At 36.8% G+C, this 20,693-nt stretch overlaps 1 protein-coding gene across 5 annotated transcripts in view; it reads left to right on the plus strand.

Annotated features, from left to right (window-relative positions):
* Positions 1–20,693, plus strand: part of srpk1b (SRSF protein kinase 1b) — a 272,032-nt gene that overhangs the window by 22,039 nt on the left and 229,300 nt on the right. For 2 of the 5 annotated variants that reach the window (XM_077204384.1, XM_077204386.1), the window contains exons 3-6: positions 17,946–18,061; positions 19,888–19,996; positions 20,085–20,172; positions 20,408–20,495. In XM_077204384.1, coding sequence (XP_077060499.1) covers positions 17,946–18,061; positions 19,888–19,996; positions 20,085–20,172; positions 20,408–20,495 — 401 coding nt within the window. Of the gene's footprint in view, positions 1–4,181; positions 4,641–15,514; positions 15,619–17,945; positions 18,062–19,887; positions 19,997–20,084; positions 20,173–20,407; positions 20,496–20,693 lie in introns of those variants that run through there. The other 3 variants (XM_077204385.1, XM_077204381.1, XM_077204383.1) reach the window with 3 other exon arrangements.

Consider the following 20,693-nt stretch of genomic DNA (forward strand, 5'->3'; position numbering starts at 1 on the left):
ATTTGGCAATGGTGCGTTTTGTATGGACACCTCAGTACAAATCTACAAAGAGTATTATAAACAACATTAAGAGGACGAAGATTTGTATCGAAGGTGTTTTGATAAATTATTTCGGCATAGTCAAGGATTGGAAGTATTAACTGAGTAATAATTATTTTTCTAAGTCTAACCTGACGAGTAAAGCAAATAATAGAGAAATAAAGTATTCTAAGTCGATATGATATTTTCTTAATAACTGACTCAATATGTGATCTAAATGACAATTGAGAATCAAGCAGAAGACCTAAATATTTAAACTCATCAACTTTAAACACTGGAGTTCCATCTATAAAATTAATTAAGTCGTTAGTTGGTGGTGAGATTTGTTTTGTATTAAACAACATATAATAAGTCTTCTTTTTATTCAGCAAAAGTTTGTTAGAAGTGAACCAATTTTGAACTACGTCAAAATCAGACTGGATTGATCGCTGTATATAAGAAATATCCGAGCTAGAAAAGTAAATAACAGTATCATCCGCATATAACCGAATTTGACAATTAGAACAAACTTGTGGAAGATTATTTATAAAAATAGAAAACAATAGCGGTCCAAGAGATGAGCCCTGAGGTACTCCTTCTATCAATAGTTTTAAAATCCGAACAACTTCCCGGATACAAATCGCATTGTCTATGGTGTAAGTATGAATTAAACCAAAGTAAAGAAGATCTTGAAAGGCCAATATCATACAATTTATCTAAAAGAAGATAATGGTCTACTCTAATAAATCAAAAGCTTTGGTTAAATCAATAATTAAGGCACCAGTTAATTTATTAGAATCAAAAGAAGATGTATTATCGTTAGTAATTTTTAAAAGAGCACTCAGGGCTCGAATTTCGGTGCGGGTATTGCGCATCATTTTAATCATTCCGCAGGTCTTGCGTTTATAATGCGGGAAATTCCCGCAAACATTCATTCAATCTAGCATGTAGGCCTATGAGTAAATTTAACCTAACAGATTATAAGATCAAATCAGTCATTTTAAAACTTTCTGCGAGACGCAATTTCACAAACAGCGCGAGTGATTCTGCCATTGCCGCGTCTTCTCTGTCTCTTAAAATAGGTCACACAAGGCAAGCCAATCGCGCTGCAGCTGCAGACGGCGACTCTAGACTCTCGCGGTTCAGGAGTCGGGATATTTGATAGAAATGTCACTTGCACAATCGAGCCATTGCATCGTCACTATTGTTTATAATTTGTGCGTCTTTTTAAGTCTTACCTATTTAAACATTCAAGCGATTTTAACACGCATAACAAACAGCTCGTGAGTAACAAAACTGAGTTATTTTTCGCCGGTGAATTATAGCGCTTTAACGGTCAAAAGCACACAACATTGTCTAAATTCCAGTCTTGGGGAGTATCCTCTCAAACACAATCGGTTATGTCTTAAAAAAATAATACAAAAAGAAAATGCATGTGACACTGTAATGAAAACAGTATGGGCCGTTCACGTTACGTGTTTTTGCGTTCATCCTTTACTGAAACGTCTTCGTCTTCATGGAGAACGTGGCTCATGATTGCTCAGCAACAGGAGCCCTTTTTAAAAGAGGAGAAAGTGGCGCGGACTGAGCTTTACACGCAACATGTGAACGTGGATCCGTGCACTAGCTCTTAAAGTGAGAGTAGCCTAAAATGTGTCTGTCATTATTGAATATAAAACAATAAAAGATAGCATTAATTATAAGGAATCAGGATTAATAGCCTATGTATTTAAATTATACAGGACTAAAATACTATTCCGTGTTATTTTACATTTGATTACTTTTTTCCGTTTCTAGCATTTCTGAATACTATTGTTAGACCTAAACTTTTATCTTTATTTCATGTATTTATTTGTGCTACTTTTTTCAATTTAATTCAAAGATTGAAATCAAGCTTCCTTTTGTTGTGTAAACTAAAAAAAATGACCCCATTGTAAAAACACAAATACAATGAGTGAGCAAACATTTAGCTGAAGGAATTTTTTAAAAATTGTCTAAAAAAAACTCCCCCCTCACAAATTTACCCCCCCCCCCCCCCCCATAAGAATGACCTAAAGGGGGATTTCCACCCTATTTTCCTAAACGAAATTCAGGCCCTGAGCACTTGTTGTAGAGAAATTTGGTCGGAAGCCGGACTGAAAAGGAGATATAATATTGGAATCATTAAAATGTTTTGATAATTGAAAGAAAATTATTTTTTCAAATATTTTCACAACGCTATTAATTATTGAAATTGGTCTATAATTATTAATGTCATGTTGATCACCATTTTTATACAATGGAGTGACTCTAGTACATTTCCAAGATAGTGGGATAGTACAAAGTGTGTCAATGATAAATTAAATAAATCAGACAAATGATAAGCCAGGACATGTGAGGCCATTTTCAGGAACTTGATTTCCAACCCATCTGGACCTGCACTGCTATCTGAATCTAAACTGTCTATAACTTGCTGAAGTTCTATAGGACTGATGAATCCAAAGGAGAAGGAGTTTTTACGAATATGATTAGGAGTATTTAAATTAAAGTTGAGATCAGAAAAATCTGAAAATATAGGACTGATTCCCAAATGATTCTCATGAACCGGTTCTTTTTAATGAATCAAAAACAAATAGTGGAACCAGTGTAGTTCAACCAATTGTATGGTATGAATATCATTCACATGAACCAGTTATTTTTGACTGAGTCAAAAACATACAGTGGCACCAATGTAGCCTAAATGAACAAATGACTCTTGTGAGCTTTCTTTTTTTTTTTTACTCAATCCAAAACAAGAATATACGGTGTGGTTTGACTGATTCTTTTTTTAGCAAATGACACTTATAGCTGATTCTTTTACTGAATCAAAAAATACAGTGCGACCAGTGCAAAGTCCCTACAAGTCATTCTCGGCGGCCATCTTTGAAGCGCCTCTCAGGCATGCAATTGGGGAAACATCAAAATCTTCAAACTGTTCGCCAAGCTCACTATCACCAATTATATCACCAATGAAATTTGACAAACTCATACATTTTGTTTCTAAACGCTCAAATCATGACAGAAAAAACTAAAAAAAAATTTCAGGCTGGATCAAGCTAATGCACATGCGTAGTGAAATTGAGTGTCTGACTGAACCTGGAGCTTTTAACAGCAGCTGGCGCCATATTGAGTGTTGCACTTTTCCCCTTTCAAAACAATACGAGTGACCGTCTCGTCTTGATTCTTTTTGCATTTTTTAAATATATTTATCTAAATTATCTCATTTGGCAGTGTAATTGTTTTCGTTAGCAGATTTGCAGAAGTGGATAGCAGATTTTCTTTTAGTGTAGTTTTTTTTTTTTTTTTTAAATGATTGGCTTTTACAATCCAAGTTCAATCATTTTTCCTTACATGATTTGTTAGAACATGAATTGTTAAAAAAATGTGATCTCAATTCAAACACCCACATGATATTCCTAAATGTCATTGATTAGTCTATGTCTATTAAACTTTTGTCAAGTAGCTACGATCACAATCTGTGGTCGCGATGTTGCTAAGTCAGAGAGAGACGTTGTCATGTTTAGGTAAGAAGCAGCTTCTCAACCACACAGTATCATTATATCTGTGTTACTTCTGTTTCATTACTTGAAGTACTACGATAAAAGTTTATAGTTTGGATACAAACACTGATGTCTGTGTAACCCTACACTTCAAATAAAGATTGCATCGATTACATTGTTACATCAGTAGATGGCGACAAGATACTGTTAAAAAGTTCATTTGCCATTGAATCAGTCATTCAAGAGATGTCTTTATAAGTGATTAATCATTTGTTAAAACATTGTTTTTTTTAAATAAATTCAAATTAACTAAATAGTTTTTACATTGACTGCAGCAATTATAATTTTGTAGGGACCTTTAGTAAATTTCAATGTAACAGTTTAGTTGTTTATTCAGAATCGTGAGCTCTATTGTAAACAAAAAAATTGTGATCCTCAATTTATCCAGATTTGTGCAGCTCTAATGAAAACTATTTGTGCTTTAAGTTGCAACCATTGAAATGATAGATTGGGACTCATTTTAGATTATAATCAGTCAAGTAGCTCTCATGTAGTGGTGTGTGTCTCAGAGGGGCGAGATATAAGAGTAATTGATTGTGTTGAGTGCCCTCTCACAAAGCCATGACTCAGTGCTGCTTACCTGCCATCACTAATAAGGCTGTAAAGAGGCTTGTTCGGACTGATTACCCGCTGAGACACGGATCTTATGAGCACGAGAGTAACTCGCCGCCTTGTGAACCGGCTGATTTTTTCTCCGGCTTTAATTAGAGAAAGAATGAGAGAGAGAGCAAATGGAATGGAGTGACAGCAAAACGCAGCGCGTTGTGAAGGAGAAGTAAGGAGGCGGCAGTGTTTTTACCTGCAATGCAGTTCTGGCTTTCCCCAGCCAATCAGAGTGTACGGCACAGAGAGAAGGGTGGGCTCTTGTTGCTGACGGCAGCAGAGAGAGAGAGAGAGAGCGCTCCTCAGCATTCAGCCTCACTGTGCATCAGTGTGTGCTGAGGTGGCCCTCCTCTGCCTCTGGTACATGGCTCTGTCTCTGGCCTGCAAGCCCCTGTTGCCTTCATTAGCACTGTCTCTCATGGGCATCCGCGCGTCCTGTAGGTAAGAAGCAGAGTTGCACTCCTGTTTGTGTCTGCGCTGTCTCAAAAGCATGTGTCTGCTTTACCATATGTTTGAGAGCTTTGATTTGATTTGTTATTTGACAATTTGATTAATATAATTGTGTCACGTTAATTTCCTTCGAGTCATTTAAAATTAGGTGAGTTTAGGAAACTGTTTATTCCTGTTTTTATATGCAATGTTTGTGTATGTATGTGTAATATATATATATAGGCTATATTTACCAATTAGGAAATATTATGAGAGCTGCATGAGAACACTATTTATGCCGATAAGTATTTGTATAATGACAAATACATATTTGTTCTTGCAATGTTTTATTTGCATAATAAAAGGAATAAAATGTAATAAATATCATTATACAAACATTTAGTGGCAATTTAGTGACTGCTATTCAAAACCGTATTCATGCAGTTTATTCATATAATGCAAAGAAGAACAAATATAAATATTTCAGGGGTTTTCCTGGATCAAAAATGGTCTTCAGTAGTGGCAGAGGAACAGGGTCATCCACACACACAGTACAACCCCTGGGAACTCCGAGCCCAGCATTGACAATATTCAAAATATTATTAACCTATTCTGCTTGTTCATGAAATAAAAAATAATCACTGTCAGGACAGATCATAAAACAAGAACTAATGTATTTCTAAAAATCTGATCTGAAGTAATTTAGTGACTGATTTAAAAAGTTAGTAATGAAATGAACATCAAAGTACACATTACATAGAAAAATAGCAGGTCCATTATTTTGCATTTACACTCACACATTACAAACTTAATGCACAGATAATTTGACTTATTTTTGACTTGTTTTGTTCCGTCCATTGCTATGGTTATCACTGTCAATCACGTATTTAAATATGGTTGTCTATCCAAAAACGTTGCAATGTAGCAGCATGAAAAATATATAGGATTATATACAGAAAGCGAGCAAAGATTGCTGCCATTATAATCACAGAATCTGTCAATTGTAACATGAGGTACACAAAGCTACACTCTTGCGAAAACTCCCGTTATAATCAATGAAGCTGTTTACAATATGCAATGAATCTCTTATTGACATCATGCTTACACTTTGTTGGTTATAATGAAATGATTCGCACACATGCAGCTCACTAAACAAAAACTCCCCCATTTCAAATGGTGTTGAGCGAATTCTGTTTAACCTAAACATCTGATTGGTCATTGCGTTTAACTTAAAAATGTCAATTTCCTTGAAGGTGCTGCTTAAAAAGTGCATGGTGGAAACAATCTGTGAAGTTTTTCAGATTAAATCCAGCCACCTTGAAGTGTCTGACTGGGATAAATTGTGGCAGAAGGGGGGATGAAAGCAAGGGAGACGTGTTGAATGCTGCTGTGTTGGAGCCGTCTGGTTGGGAGTCCTGCGATCAATGGCATCAACAGCTCATCACTGTTTTGTGCACCTTCACCTTTGTTGAGATTTGTACGGGGTCAAGCTGGACCCCAGATTGCATGTTAAAGGAAAGCCACTGCGATGCTGGGGTTTGAAGTTGCCAAGTTCCTCTACTGACGGCAACATCGATGCAATCACTGACTTTTACTAGAGCAAAACCACAGGTGTCAAAGGCCACATATTTTGCACTAAATGAAATCGATTTAAGCAACCTTCCCTTACTTTGGGCTCCGATACTGCAATGCAGTCCGCAACCACTGAAAACAATGGTAGGACTTTTCAGAGCTGGGCATTTCTGTTCCTGGAAGAGCAGATTGTTTTGATGCATGCGTGAGTTACTCTGACACAAGACAAGAGAATGTCAGACGTGTTGTGGTTTGTTGTGTGGGCTGGAGAAGTTCTGAAGGCTGTTCTCTGTATTAAGAGTGAATTTAACTCTCTGTGCGCCAAACGTTTCTCCTCCCACTCACGACGCTCACACACGGACCAACACTCATGCACAGACACACACAGCCCCCTTGTTTTTCTCTTGCCGAATGTTATGAAGGATGCCATGCATCAAGAGGCTAGGGAGGTGAAGTTTTGGTTCAGATGAATCGTCCAGGCTGGTTGCTAAGGCTTGAGGCTTTTAATAGAATCCTCCCTCGCTGAAAAACAACTTAAAGTAATGGAGGGAATTATGGAAATGTGATTCATATGCTGGATCTGGAAGAGGCGATAAGAAAATAGCGTCTTTGATGCAACCTCTCTGACCACCTGTCACCTGTGATGTAGTTATCCTAGTTTTATAGTGGAGCTATTCAAGCGAATTTCAAAGATTCACAAACTTACTCTACACATGCAACTGGTTCTTCCTATGAAGTCCCCAAAGTACCAACCCTGATGCCTTACTTTGTTTTCAAGTGGTCTGATAAAGTCTATTTTGAATGGATAAAAATAAGAAAAATCATATTTCTGTAATCAAAATAAAATTACCCAGACATTCATTCTTATGATTTTGAAAGCTCTTGTCATTTTTGTGTGCAGCATGCATGACTGTCCGTAGGCGTACCGTCCGAGGCTATAAAAACAATTCACTGTCGACTTGAGATTAAGCAGAATTTAAGTGGCGTGTTTAACAGTAGATTACATCCCCCTCCTGCAGATCCTCTATGGCTTCCTGTCAGCTTAAACAAACAGCTTAATTATTACTCTCTTTAATTTTTATTATTGTGCTTTAAAGGATCAATGGATTTAAGTAGAACAGTGGTTTTGAGTTCTGGAGAATCTAAAATGTGCAGTTCTAGGTTACTCCAGGACTACAACTGAGAACCACTGAATTAGAGGATTCAGTGGTCTGCTGGTTCTGATAACATTTCTTGACTGAAGAATCAATTGTCACACGTGCAGGCCCTTTGTGTTCCAGCATTTCTATAAACCAGCCAAAAAGGTTCTTCTAGTCCTCTTAACTCTGTAGATATCCATGAACTTGCCTCTTGCACTCTAAGCAGGAGCTGCCACAAAACGAACAAACCTCAACTCACCTTGACGTCTTGAATCTTCAGGCTATAGAGAGCACTGCAGAGAGTTCTGCAACCTCTGTGACCAGCCATCATTCACAGAAACTGTTAACCTGTTAATGATGGTCTGCTGGTGATTAACCCGGTTTAATGGCATTTTAGACAGCTGTTCCATTGGGATTTTAAATCAGACATTTTACCAGTAAGAATTTTGTTCTGGTCAGTCACGTCAGGCCTTCATAATTTTCATCATCATTTAGATTTTATAGTGTGTAACTTTGCATGAGCATCTTGTATTATGACTAGTAAATCCCTGACTTGATCAATTTTTATCTGGGTATTCAATGGTCAAATGCTAGTCAGATGAGAATTTGTTGAGTGTTGTAGAGACTGCTTTCTTACGGTGGTGAATAAGGTACTACACCCCATGTTTATCAGTGGCGAACTGTCCTCCTTATCCACTCTTTTCCCGAAATGATTCATTGCTGGACCCAGTTATTGTTTTCTGGTCAGATTATTTTTATATGTGATTATTCCACATATAAAAGATTAGATTATTCCATTTGCTGATAGCAGTGTAATTGATTTGCTTCTAAAGAAATTTGCATAAGAGTCTACATATACAACAAGTCAACATGAAATGAAATTCATGCTTTCTATTAAAAAAATGAATGTTATTGATCTTAGTGTGTCTTCATAATTTTTAATCAAAATGTTTGGCTTGATCTTCCAATCTTCTCCAATCATTTAGTCCGCTTAAACCCCTCCCTTACTTACAATACACAAAGCTCTCATTCAGATCTGCCTGCATCCAGTCAACATTTAATACATCACAATATGGAAGATCTAACGCTACTTGCGTTACACTGCTACTTTAAATCTGAAATGTGCAATTCATTTTGAAGCAAACATTCTTTCTCTTAGCCCAGTTAAATATGCTATTATTTATAATAATACAATTATTAATATACAATTATGACCCTGTCCCAAATGGCACACTTCATGTGCATTTGCGGACTTGGGGACTTACAATGACTGCCATGTAGTCATGTCCATTGAGTCCACAAGACCATAGAAAATGACCTTGTCATTTTAGGTTTCAGGCAAGGGCTTAGGGTGCCATTTGGAGCAGAGCCTTTAAGTAAGCCATTTTTTTAGGCTATAGCAACTTAACCAATGGCGTGAGTTGGGGTGAGATTATCTGTATGTTCCACCAATGCAAAAGTTAAATGGACAAAAAATCCCCCTACAAAATTTAATCAAGCTTGCATTATTTTGATTGTTAGTCTTGGTTGTGGTGAATATTTGTTCTTTTAATAATTATGCCTTAGGTCATCAAAATAACCAATGTCCTATCCACGCAGCACTGAAAGGGCAGGCGAATATTTAGACTGACACCAATGAAAAGCAAAGCATTCTGTTATTTCGACTGCTTTGTGCTGTGTAAGCTGACAACAGTAGAAAATAGGACCACCCACAATCTCTCCAGACGTTTGGGTTTCACATCTTATTAGGCTTAGGCTTATTATGTCTTTTTCCATCCCTCCTACAACAGATCAGTTATCTGAAGACAGACCACATTTTCATGGTTTCCACAAACAAAACAGTGGTTAGAGAATGATTTTTGTTTTCTGCTTTCTTCATATAAAAACAAATACATTTATTAGTAGTAGAATTAATCAAGTAATTTAAATAATTTATTTTTATATGAAGAACTTGACTGCTCTCCCATGGCATGACTTGAAATGCTGTTCAATGATGCACTTGTGTCTGAATGAAAGCAAATCCCTGCATCCATGTTGGAACAACTAGAGGGAAGCTTTTCCAGAAAAGCTGAAGCTCTTAAGGAGGACATACTCCATATTAATGCCCATGACTTTGAACTCCAAACACAAATGTGCTTCAACAAGCACTAATGGGTGTGGTTTCAGGGTGGGCACGTTGTGCACATTCACCGTAGACTGCACATCACTTCAATTCTATATGACTGCAGTAAGTTGCGACATTGCTTGACAACAGCAAATAACTAAACTCCGAATCACGTTGTTCTCATCATAACTACTTAATAACAAGTCCTTCCTTGTTTGAGAAATGCCCTCAGGGCTCCAGACTAACTTTTTTCACCTCCGTCCTGGAACCGTCCTGAAAGACAATTTAAACCGTCCTAAAGTGAATGTCAACCGTCCCAAAATAAAAATGTTGATCTACTGTAGATTTAGTCGGCTAAAATCTTATTGTATTCCGTCGACTAAAACTAAAACAATTCAGATGACTAAAATATAATGGGTTTAGTTCAATTGTAATGCATTAATTTAGAATTTCTCAAATTTCCAAACCCACATACTTCTGGAGAAAACATCTATTAACCGGTTAATATGAATGATTTTAAAGTTTGAACATGCAATACAGACACAGATTTACCTACTGTGACTTAAAAAATATCTTAAAATTAAATAAAATTACTTTTCCTAAAGTAGAACAGTCTTCTTTTCAATGAATGATATATGCATTCTTTATATCTATTGCATACATCATTCTTTATTCTTTCAAGCAGCAGACATATCTATTTGTATGAATTAAATATAATGAATCCTTATTAAAGCTATTAACGAGCAGTGAATACTTTTTTCTTTCATTGTTGCTTGATCAATATTAAGGACACAGACCGCATTAGGTTTATTACCCACTGTCACTTTAAGACGTCGGATCATGTCCAAAGACATCCGGATCCAATTGCACTGATGCACATCCGATACTCTCACAACTGTTTAAGACATAACCGACATAGTTTAAGTGAATACTCTTCAAAACGGACATTTCTACATAATGTTGTGTGTATTTGTCCATTCAGACACGAAGGAGAGCTCAATTCAGTACTCGCGCACTGTCTATGTGCATGGCTGCACGCATCGGGTCGGGTGTGCGCGCACAGAAAACCGAACCGAACAGAGATCTTTATTTGCGTAGTCACTCTTATTCAGATCTATATGTCTGCTCTACTCATTCTCCCAGACGTTTACATTTTTTAACGTTTCATGAGACATGCAGCGCACGCATGGTAGATCAGCACGTTACAGTACATATGTGCGCATTTACCACAGCACATCAGTTCTGACTGGATCGCTTCCCAGATCGTCATTATCTAACATTTTTGTCTAGTTTTTATTCGTTGACGAAAATGTCAATAGATTTTCGTCATAGTTTTTGTCATTCAAAACTAGTTTTTATTTAGTTATCGTCTCGTTTTCGTCTGTGAAAAAATGTAGTTTGATGTCACAAATGTCACAACGAAATTAACACTGCACCCAATAACACGGACTGTCCCCAGAAAACGTGAAAGTCTGGTCACCCGAAATTAGACTGACTAAGAAAAAGGCCGTCTTGGTGCTCGATCTGTTTTACCTTACCGTTGTTTAACCAACGCAACATATTTGCGATGTCATTAATCCATTTGATAGATGTACCGCGGAACACGTCTCCGGGTGAGTAGCGGCCAGTGATAGTAACTATAGTAACAGCATGAGAAGACGCGCTCCGTTGTAGTCAGCGCTTGGTCGGTTTATTTTGGCATTTTCTAAGTAAGTTATCCTAATAGGCTAGTAATAAATGAACATGCTTTCAAAAAATGTCTTTCGTCCTGTTGGCGTCCTGGAGAATATATCTGTTCGTCCTAAACACATTTTCTATCGTCACCAGGACGATAGGACGCCGTTAGTCTCGAGCCCTGTATGCCCTGCTCTATATTTTCGCATCACTCCATGTAGGTCCTGCCCACTGATTGCCACATACAGATATCTAGCATGGTATAAATGATACAGTAGAATCTCCACGGGTTAATGCATTTCTGCCATGCAGAAGTATACATCTTGAAAACCTGTGATTCTTTAACTTGCGTTTTATGTCAGTGGCTTGTCTCATTAACTGCAGCGCAGGAAGATGTTATGTCTGAAGTGATCTCTCAGCATTAATTTACTGTCGGGTCGGCTCTCAGACCGTTCCAGTCATTCTTTTAATAAATGCGTGTCTTTGAATTCTTTGAACTTACTGAACGATAATATAAGAAAAGGTTTTTCTCATTACACTCATTAATATTAATCAAAAAACAAAACACAGATCTAACAATGATTAATCTATTCTATATTTAATTTATGCCGTAAACACTATATTGTTATTTTACATTTAGGCCTTTGAAGTACTTCTACTTTGCCCTAAATGTTCTTTCATTCTTTTTTCTTGTTACCTTGTAAGGCTACATAAAAAAAATAAAAAAAAGGAAATTAGTTTGACTGTATTACTCAATGACTAGTCTTAACCCAAAATGAAACCAGTATGAAAAAGAATCATGAGATCGTGGATTGTGATCCTGCCGGAAAAAATCATATTATATTTTTTGCCATATTGCCCACCATTAGTGAGAGATATTTTTTGAAAACCGCTTTTCAATTGGAGTAACCCGCTTTGCAACCATTCAGATCAAGACCAGTCAGATATTTAAATCTATTCACTGTTAAAGACAGTTTGAACTGATTCATGGAGATGAGTGGAACGTACCAGTTCTAATGCTGATATTGCATTTGAAGCTTAAATTAAATAATAACTCTGCAAAAATTGACTGCTGGGTCCTTGCGGGTCTTTAAAGTCTTAAATCAATTTAAACAAATGTAAGGCCATAAAAGGTCTTACATGTCTTAAATGGTATAAGAAAAGTTTTAATTATCATTTTATGAGGTCTTTAATTTGAGGATGGAAAAACAGGAATCGCAATTCAGCATAGTGTGATTATTACACTTCAAAAGGCTATCACTGAGTTAAATGCACTTCATTTTCAGTCAATAAGTATATTGAATAAAACAAGTTTTCAGGATTTTAAACTTGCAGTTACCATGTTTTTCTGGTAAGCAGTATTAAGTCCTTGTTGAATGTTAAAGGGGTCATCGGATGCCCATTTTCCACAAGTTGGTATGATTCTTTAGGGTCTTCATGTAAAGTTTGTAACATACTTTGATTAAAATTCCTCAATGGTTGTGTAAAACAACACCCTTTTTACCTCCTCAAAAACAGCTCTGTTCACAGCGCCCTGTTTCGGTGCATGCTAACCCCACCCCTCTCTTACATGGGGGCTGTCGACACAAGACGCATAAAGTGCTTCCTTGGCGGACAGTATATAAATGGCTGAGGGCGGAAATATGTTAATATGGGACAGTCCGTCAGCGATCATGGGCGGAGCATGAGCAATATGACATCATATTGCTCAAAAAATGCAAACGGCTTGATTATTGAGTGTTTAGACTTTTTGAGGATTAAAAAAAAGGAGTGAATGGATTTTTTTCATTGTATGGTGGTTATGTCCACACACTGCAAAGACTGATTCATATGCAAAAAAAATTTTCGATAACGGTGATATGATTTTTAAACACATTTTCGATATTTCAATATACATAGCAGCATTTGTCACTGACTGACGTTAGGTGCGCAGCCGTCAGAAAGAGCAGAACACAATTGGCTACTTTCCTGATGACGTACACCACAGACACGCAGCCACTGCTCAGAGCAGCGGATCTCCAACCCGGCAAGTTTCAGACACAGAATGAGCGCCCCGGACCGCAATGCAAATGTGACTGAACGAGCTTCCACAAGTGAGGAGAAAGCTCACCGAAAGTTCTAATGAGCAGGTATCGCTCCCTGTGAATGTCCTGACGCGCGCACACGACGCGCAGAATCCAGTTCTCTTTCTTTAGCGCTTGAATAATAACACACACATTTATGCCAAAATGTCCGTTTTGTCAATTGTATCCTCACAAGAACAGTCTAAGTTAAATAAATGAGTTAAATAAAATCTTAAATGAAAGTTAAGAGTAGCCTAAATGAGAAAATGAAATGCGTAAGATCCTCTCATCAGCGACAGATCTTAAAGGGACAGCAGCCAATTCTGTCTGTCAGTAAAGTTAACCGAAGAACAAAGGGGAACAGAGCAAATTACTCACTGATCTTGTCTAAAGAACGTGTGTAGCTTTAGTAAGGATTAATCTATATTTAATTTATAATTTATGCAGTGCAGACTATTTGATAAACTTATTCAATTTCTGTATATTTCAGTTTTATTTACACACAAAACATTAATGGCGAACATTTTTGACTTCATAAAATATCTCAAGTCTTGAAAAAAGTAAGACATATTTTTGTTATACATAGTTTAGTAGCCTACTTTTATTTTTGGCAGAATTTATCATTATAATCAACTTAATTATTTCCTGGATTTTGTAACACCATAGTCCCTAAATTTATGTAAATGCAGGAAATGGGATTTAAATCTGAAAAAATTCCCCGTTTTGTGCACCAAATGTTGCACAAATGTTATGGCAAATGTAAATTTAAAAACAGAAATGCATTGCCATTTTACATATTACATTGTCATTTTCCATATTACATTTTAAACTGAATATTGCTACCCATATGCTTTCATAGTCTTGTAGCAGGTATTGAGAAGAGAATATTATTGTTATGATGGGTTATTTCATTGCTTCATGTAGTTTGTTAAGGTGCAGTAGCGAAAGACTCCAGCAGGATTCATAGACTTGGCAAATTCATTTTTCAGAAGATTGTAGGAACAGACATCTGTTATGGGCGTTCTTGGCAGTTTTTCTGAGGCTTTTATATTGTTCATATCGATATCGGAATGATATCGTATCGATCGAAATTAAGAAATATATTGTGATATAAAATTTGGCCATATCGTCCAGCCCTAAAACCATATAAAAGTGAGTTTTGCATCCGATGACCCCTTTAACATTCAACAGTCCCTGTTAACTTGTTCGTGTTTCATGCTATCAGTTCATGAGATCAGACAAATTTAGTGGTTACCGAACAAGTCATAGAATGTGATTCTCTACCGATACCAATCTGTGGGCGATGGATTGGAGCTTCTTTAAGATTCTGAAACATCTGTCTTTACCCTTGACTAATGACAGCCTTAAGGAAACTTAGTCACAATGAAATCAAAATGGACTATTTATTTTTCATGGAATATTGAAGTGTTTATTGTAAATTACTTATCTTTGCACATCTTTTTCAATTCATGTGATCTTATGTGATCTTTAATCAAAAACATTTCTTCTCAAAAACTCATCTCTTATCTGATGACGTGTGTGACAGCAACCCGTCACTAACATGAGATCACAGCAATAGCAAATTACAATATCCAATCAAATCCTCATTGACAAAATCAAGTCCTACTTTTTTTTTTCTTGTTCTTGAAGCCGTTTCACGCTTCTTTTTATGTTGACTTTAATGTATTTAAAATCACAGGTTTCCTTAATTTGATTTTGCCACCAAAATTGTAACAAATATATTGAATTTTAAAGTCCCCCTGTGGTGAAAATCAAGCTTTTAATGTTGTTTATATGTCTGTGTGGTGTTTTTAATATGCTTTAAGACAAACCATGTGTAAATTCATAAGTCGACAGCATTGCTGAGTATTTTCTTCTTAAAACTGCAGTGAACCAAAGACAGTCTCAAAAACACGCTTTGAAATCGCTGGTGTTTCTGACGTCACAAACTACCTTGTAACCAATCAGATCAACGTGTGATCATCAACCAGTGGATCTATGAACTGCTGTGTGTGAGTGGAGGCGGGGCTCATTTGCATATTCATAGAACGGCGTACTGGTATACTAAATGAGTTACATTCGAGGTATTTTAAGGCATGACAAAAAAAATTAAAGGATTTTTTTTTAAAAATATTAGTTATGTCAGTTAAACGTGTTATTACAAACCCATTTAAACGGCGTCAATTTTTTATCGCGAGATTAACGTTCTTTTTGGCCAATCAAACTTTGTAGTTTTTTTCACATGCTGTTGCAACAACTAGTAACGTTAGAAAACTACACCACCACACCGGATGGTTCCATTGAGAAGACCAAAGTGATCTGTGTGTTTTGTAGTTGTGAACTGAGCTATCATCGCAGCATGTCCAGTCTGAAATACCACTTGATGGCCAAGCACACAGACAGCTGATGCGAATTATCCGCCCCCTCGTCAAAGCCAGGCGACAATGGGTGACTTCATACAGAAGCGCATGGATACCACAACTAAGAACAAACTTACTGCCGATCCACTTTTCCATGTTGATAAGAGCATTAAAATGAGAAAAAATATTGGGACAAAAAGAAATCAAGTGACATTTAGAATAGATAAAAATTTGCGATTAATTGCAATTAAATATTTTATTCGTTTGACAGCAAACGATCAAATTTGGTGATCAAAGATGAGTTTTAAGGGATAAACTGATTGACTACAGGGGGACTTTAACTATATCACCCTGCCCTGTATGTGAGAGCTCTCTATAGGAGTTAAGATAAGATCGGTAGGGGTTGGCAGAGCTGCTGTGCTTCAACATCTGCTCTGCTCTGAGCCAGGAGTGTGTGTGTGTGTGTGTGTGTGTGTGTACTGTACGTACATACAGCTCTCCCCTCTGACCAGCGTAGCATTCATGCATACCTCCACTAATTAACTCCCTCTAGCACAGCCTCTAATTATCTGGGATCTGGCTAAATTAATTGGTTTCTGATGTAACACCCTCCATGTTCTGCCCTTAGCACCAACTACACAATCGTTTTGGACTAATAACATGTTCATTAGAATACATGTGCTGTTTTTTTAGCTAACTGCAAAGTTTACTTGCATCAATCAAAAATTAATCAACTCAAGTGACAAGAGCAGAATTTGTAAATCCCTGGGATCTGAAGTAGATGTTTGCCGTGTATTTTTCGCTGGTGGTGCCTTCATTATTGAAATACTCATTGACGCGTGAAGCGCAAAATTGATTCAGTTGGCAAGCAGACAGAGATAACCGTTTCTCAATTAAACAATTTCATGTTTGTGAGAACAATCTGTGATATGTGATGTTGCCTGGGAAAAAGCTTCTGGGATTTGTGAATAAGCTTTTTCTCTGCTCTGGAGTCAGACTGTTCTGATTATCTTCATTTATTCATAATTCTTGCACATTTTTATTTCCCTCTCAACCTGTTTATTTAGACCAGAATAAATTAAATTGATGTATACCTTCAAAACTCACAGAAACAAACCTGATGTGGGATCTTCAGTGCATTTAATCCGCTGCTTCAGACACTCTTTGCGCATTGTTCATGAGCCATATCGAGAATTCAGATAGTGTCCTTGTAATGGCTTATGTTATTTTGGACTTTCGCACTTCCAAGCCGCAGTTGAGAGCCCAGTTTAGGATGCAGAAAATTGCCAATTGCTTGAGAGAGATTACACTACGCAGCGAGGCTAGCTCATCAGCGGGGACGGCACAAAGCTGCATATCTAATCGCATTAATGCCCACCGCTGGTGCAGACAACCAGTAGAAATAACACAGCAAGTGGAATGATATTGAAAAGGTCAACGAGATATTTAGACACAATGCAGGTAGAATTCATGAATCACAAGTCTATGATTATAACAATCAGATTGGCAAAGTTGTACAGTGTCTGGTCTTGTAGTGTCGCTCTGAGTCTTGGCACAAGCCCCTTTTTTGTCTAAAATCCTTGATTGACCTACATACTGTATCATGACATGGTGACAGGAAATGGATGATTAAAATGCTCTCATTCAAGTGCACTTTATCTTTTTATTGCAATTAAAAAATAGGCATAGGAATTGATGTTGTAAGTTTAAACTATTTATTTTTACATATAAAGTGTTATAAATCATATTCGTACTTGTCTGGTAAAGCAGGATCAGTATCATTCATTCTAATGTTAAATGCTTAAATAGATAGTTCACCCAAATATTCAAATAATCATCCTCATGCATGCAGTATGACTTTCTTCTGTGGAGTGTACGAGTGACACTTTCATTGTATATTTTCGAAATATAATTCTTTAAAATATCATATTTTGTGTTCCACATGATAAAGAAAGGTTTGGAATGACATGATGGTGAGTAAATGATGACATAATTTTAATTTTCGTATGAACTATCCCTTTAAGTTTGCTGCAGCAGCACGACTCAAAAAGACTGACTTCTTTATGATCTCGCTTAGCTTGACGCCTCTTAAGATTTAGTGAACCAGAGAAGACTGCAATATCCTTACAGTCCCTTCGGTTTGCACCTGCACTGATTTATAGGTTTCATAAATGTCTGACCCTCACACTAGAGAAGCCCCTGTGGACCTCCATGATATGGTGCGATAGCAAAATAATGGTGGTATTAAATTGTAAACGCAGCAAACCCCACAGATGATTTTCAATTATCGTCAAAAACAGCATTCTAGAAGCGCATCTAGAATGAGATGTGTGAAGACGTTTGGCCGGAGCCAGAGGTGGCCGTTGTTGCATCTGTTTTCTAACGATAAGCTTTGGTTCTTCCAGGCCTGATCCCCACCCGAGGGGAGCCGCGCAGCAGCCGGACTCACTGCAGGAGCAAGATGAAGAGATCTTGGGTTCAGATGATGAAGAGCAAGAGGACCCTAATGATTACTGCAAGGGTAGGAGTCCTGTACGCAGAGTACTGGGAGAAATGTGTACAGTCAAAGCATATCATATGCATATACCGTGTTTCCCACAGGATTTTGTGAGACTGTGGTGGGTGGACCTCGTTCCCTATAGGAGGGGGAGGGGGGGGGGGTTAAATTAATAAGTTAAATTAATCAGTATGCTGTTTACTTTGTTCAATTTGCACACTGAACATGGGTTTGGAGCTCAAAGAAAAAAGTTGGTGAATTGACGTACTGTACCTTCTTAACTTCACACTTTACCTTCTTTAAAGTGATGATATAGTGTCTCAATCTACGTTACATTCACACTGATGTTTTAGAAAGCGAAACGATTAGAATATAGTTATTATTATTAATTTTATTTTATTATTCCTATAACAGTAAGAGCCATATATTGTAAAATAAATGCACTGTAAAAAAAAAATACATATTTCACTAACGCTACTGTAGGGAAATTGCAATACTTTTGTCCTAATTTCTAAATTTGCAGGAGAAAAACCCTTGAGATTTTATTTTGACGGAAACTGCTTTGCCAAAGCAATGGCACGAAACAACGTTAGAGACTTTTGTGTTATTATGAGAAATGTTAAAATATTTTCAGTTCATTATAAAACTGTTGTGGGTCAGATTAGACCAAGACTTAGCCGTCACAGTCTAGGTAATTATTCGGAAAACACTAGTATTATAAACAGGATTTTTTTTGCCAAACTTGGCATATGGTTTAGTGCGATTATTAAATCACAAAGGCTGGGATTTAATAAAAGTAATATATGTGCTGCACATTATAGATTGGTGCGCAGCACTTATCTTTTTGCTCACAAGCAACTCATGATCCAGAGTTTTCTGTGAGTCGGAGTGGCATAATACCCACTAAATGCTGTTGCACAGGACAGAGACTCTTTTGGGTCGCTTATAAACAACATGCGCCTCCCATTACACCAGATTTGTAATGAGAAGCATTTCTAAATCTGTTGTCTGCAAATGAGAAACTTTAAGGGTTCCCTGTGGTTTTCAGACAAAATAAAAGCTTACCTGTGTAACGTTTGAAAATTAAGAAATTAAGACATAAATATGTAAGCTTACAGTTGTACTGGAAAAATATAATTATTCGTATTAAAATTATTTACAATTAATAAATAGTATTTCAAAATTGATATTATTATTATTTTATTACATTCTAGATTATTACAAATGCAATATTTCTTATTTTGTATAATATTTTTATGCGATAAAAATCATTATAATAATCCTAATAATAATCATTATTTTATAGTCATATTAATATATAATCACAATATGATTAAACATTTGATCAAATCCCAGGTTGGGTTATAATGGGTGATATTTTGTTTCTCTGAAAATTAGTTTGACATACCAAGGATATCAGTGAACAAAGATCATGAATGATTAATTGATGCTCTTAAATGAATTTCTATGACATTTTACAACCTGAATAACCTTGACTTGATCATAGAAATCAAATCCTCTCCATGATATAATTTCCTTGTTTTATTTCTGTATTTTCTGCATGTTGGTCTCACCACATGTTTTTTTTAAAGCATTAAGCAATCAGCAAAGCGGTTTTGTTGAATTCTGTTTTTCTTCTTTAGAAACAATAGCCAAACTTCTCAAGGATTTCTTTTTGAAGTCTTTGAAGAAATGTATTCAATTAATTGTTCGTATGAATTTTGTTTTTAATAAATCAATAGATAACCAGTGTTCATTTTGTACCCTGATTTTCAAATCATTTTTTAGTTTTGTTAATTTAGCTAGTTTTGTTTCTAGGAATGTTTTCTAACGACCCCAACATTTTCTAGGTGGATATCACCATGTGAAAATAGGCGACCTGTTCAATGGACGGTACCACGTAATCCGCAAGCTGGGATGGGGTCATTTTTCCACTGTTTGGCTTGCTTGGGACACACAGTATGTTCACTTACCTGATGGTTTCAGTAATACCATTTATGTATTTGAAGTATGTGTACTTGGAGGTAATTTATTGTTTTGGTTGCAGAGGGAAGCGTTTTGTGGCCATGAAAGTGGTTAAGAGCGCAGAGCACTACACAGAAACAGCACTCGATGAGATCAAGCTCCTGCGAGCGGTGAGTTACCCTGACACCTGCGCTGCCATAGAAACCATTACGATGAATTTGAGAGTATGCCACACTGCGGTGGAAAAAGTGATGAAGTCAGTTGTAGCCACATAGCCTGAGGAAAGTAGTTTCATCGAATGAGAACACTGTTTATTTCGTAATAAACCAAAGAAAATGGTTTTGAAATGTTGCCCGTAAATCTGTCTGAGAGTTATTTTCTCCAATCCCCATCTGCTGGATTCAGGTCAGGAACACAGACCAGAATGATCCCAGCAGGGAGAAAGTGGTGCAGTTATTGGACGACTTCAAGATCTCAGGCGTGAACGGGACCCGTATCCTTTCAGTACTGCAAACACAGAACTGAGAACACAGCCTACATACTTGCATAAATCATTTCGTGAGACATCCACAGTGTTGCTAGTGTGTACTCTATATTTCTTTTAGGAGCAGTTTTCAGCTGTCGCTCAATCTCTTGATCCACAGCTGTGAGACTCGGCACTTTGCCCAGATTCAGTTCAGCTCGCTCTCTT

The sequence above is a fragment of the Siphateles boraxobius genome, unplaced genomic scaffold, assembly GCF_051911475.1.
Source record: "Siphateles boraxobius isolate OS27281-9 unplaced genomic scaffold, OSU_SipBor_1 5, whole genome shotgun sequence".
Lineage (NCBI taxonomy): Eukaryota > Metazoa > Chordata > Actinopteri > Cypriniformes > Leuciscidae > Siphateles > Siphateles boraxobius.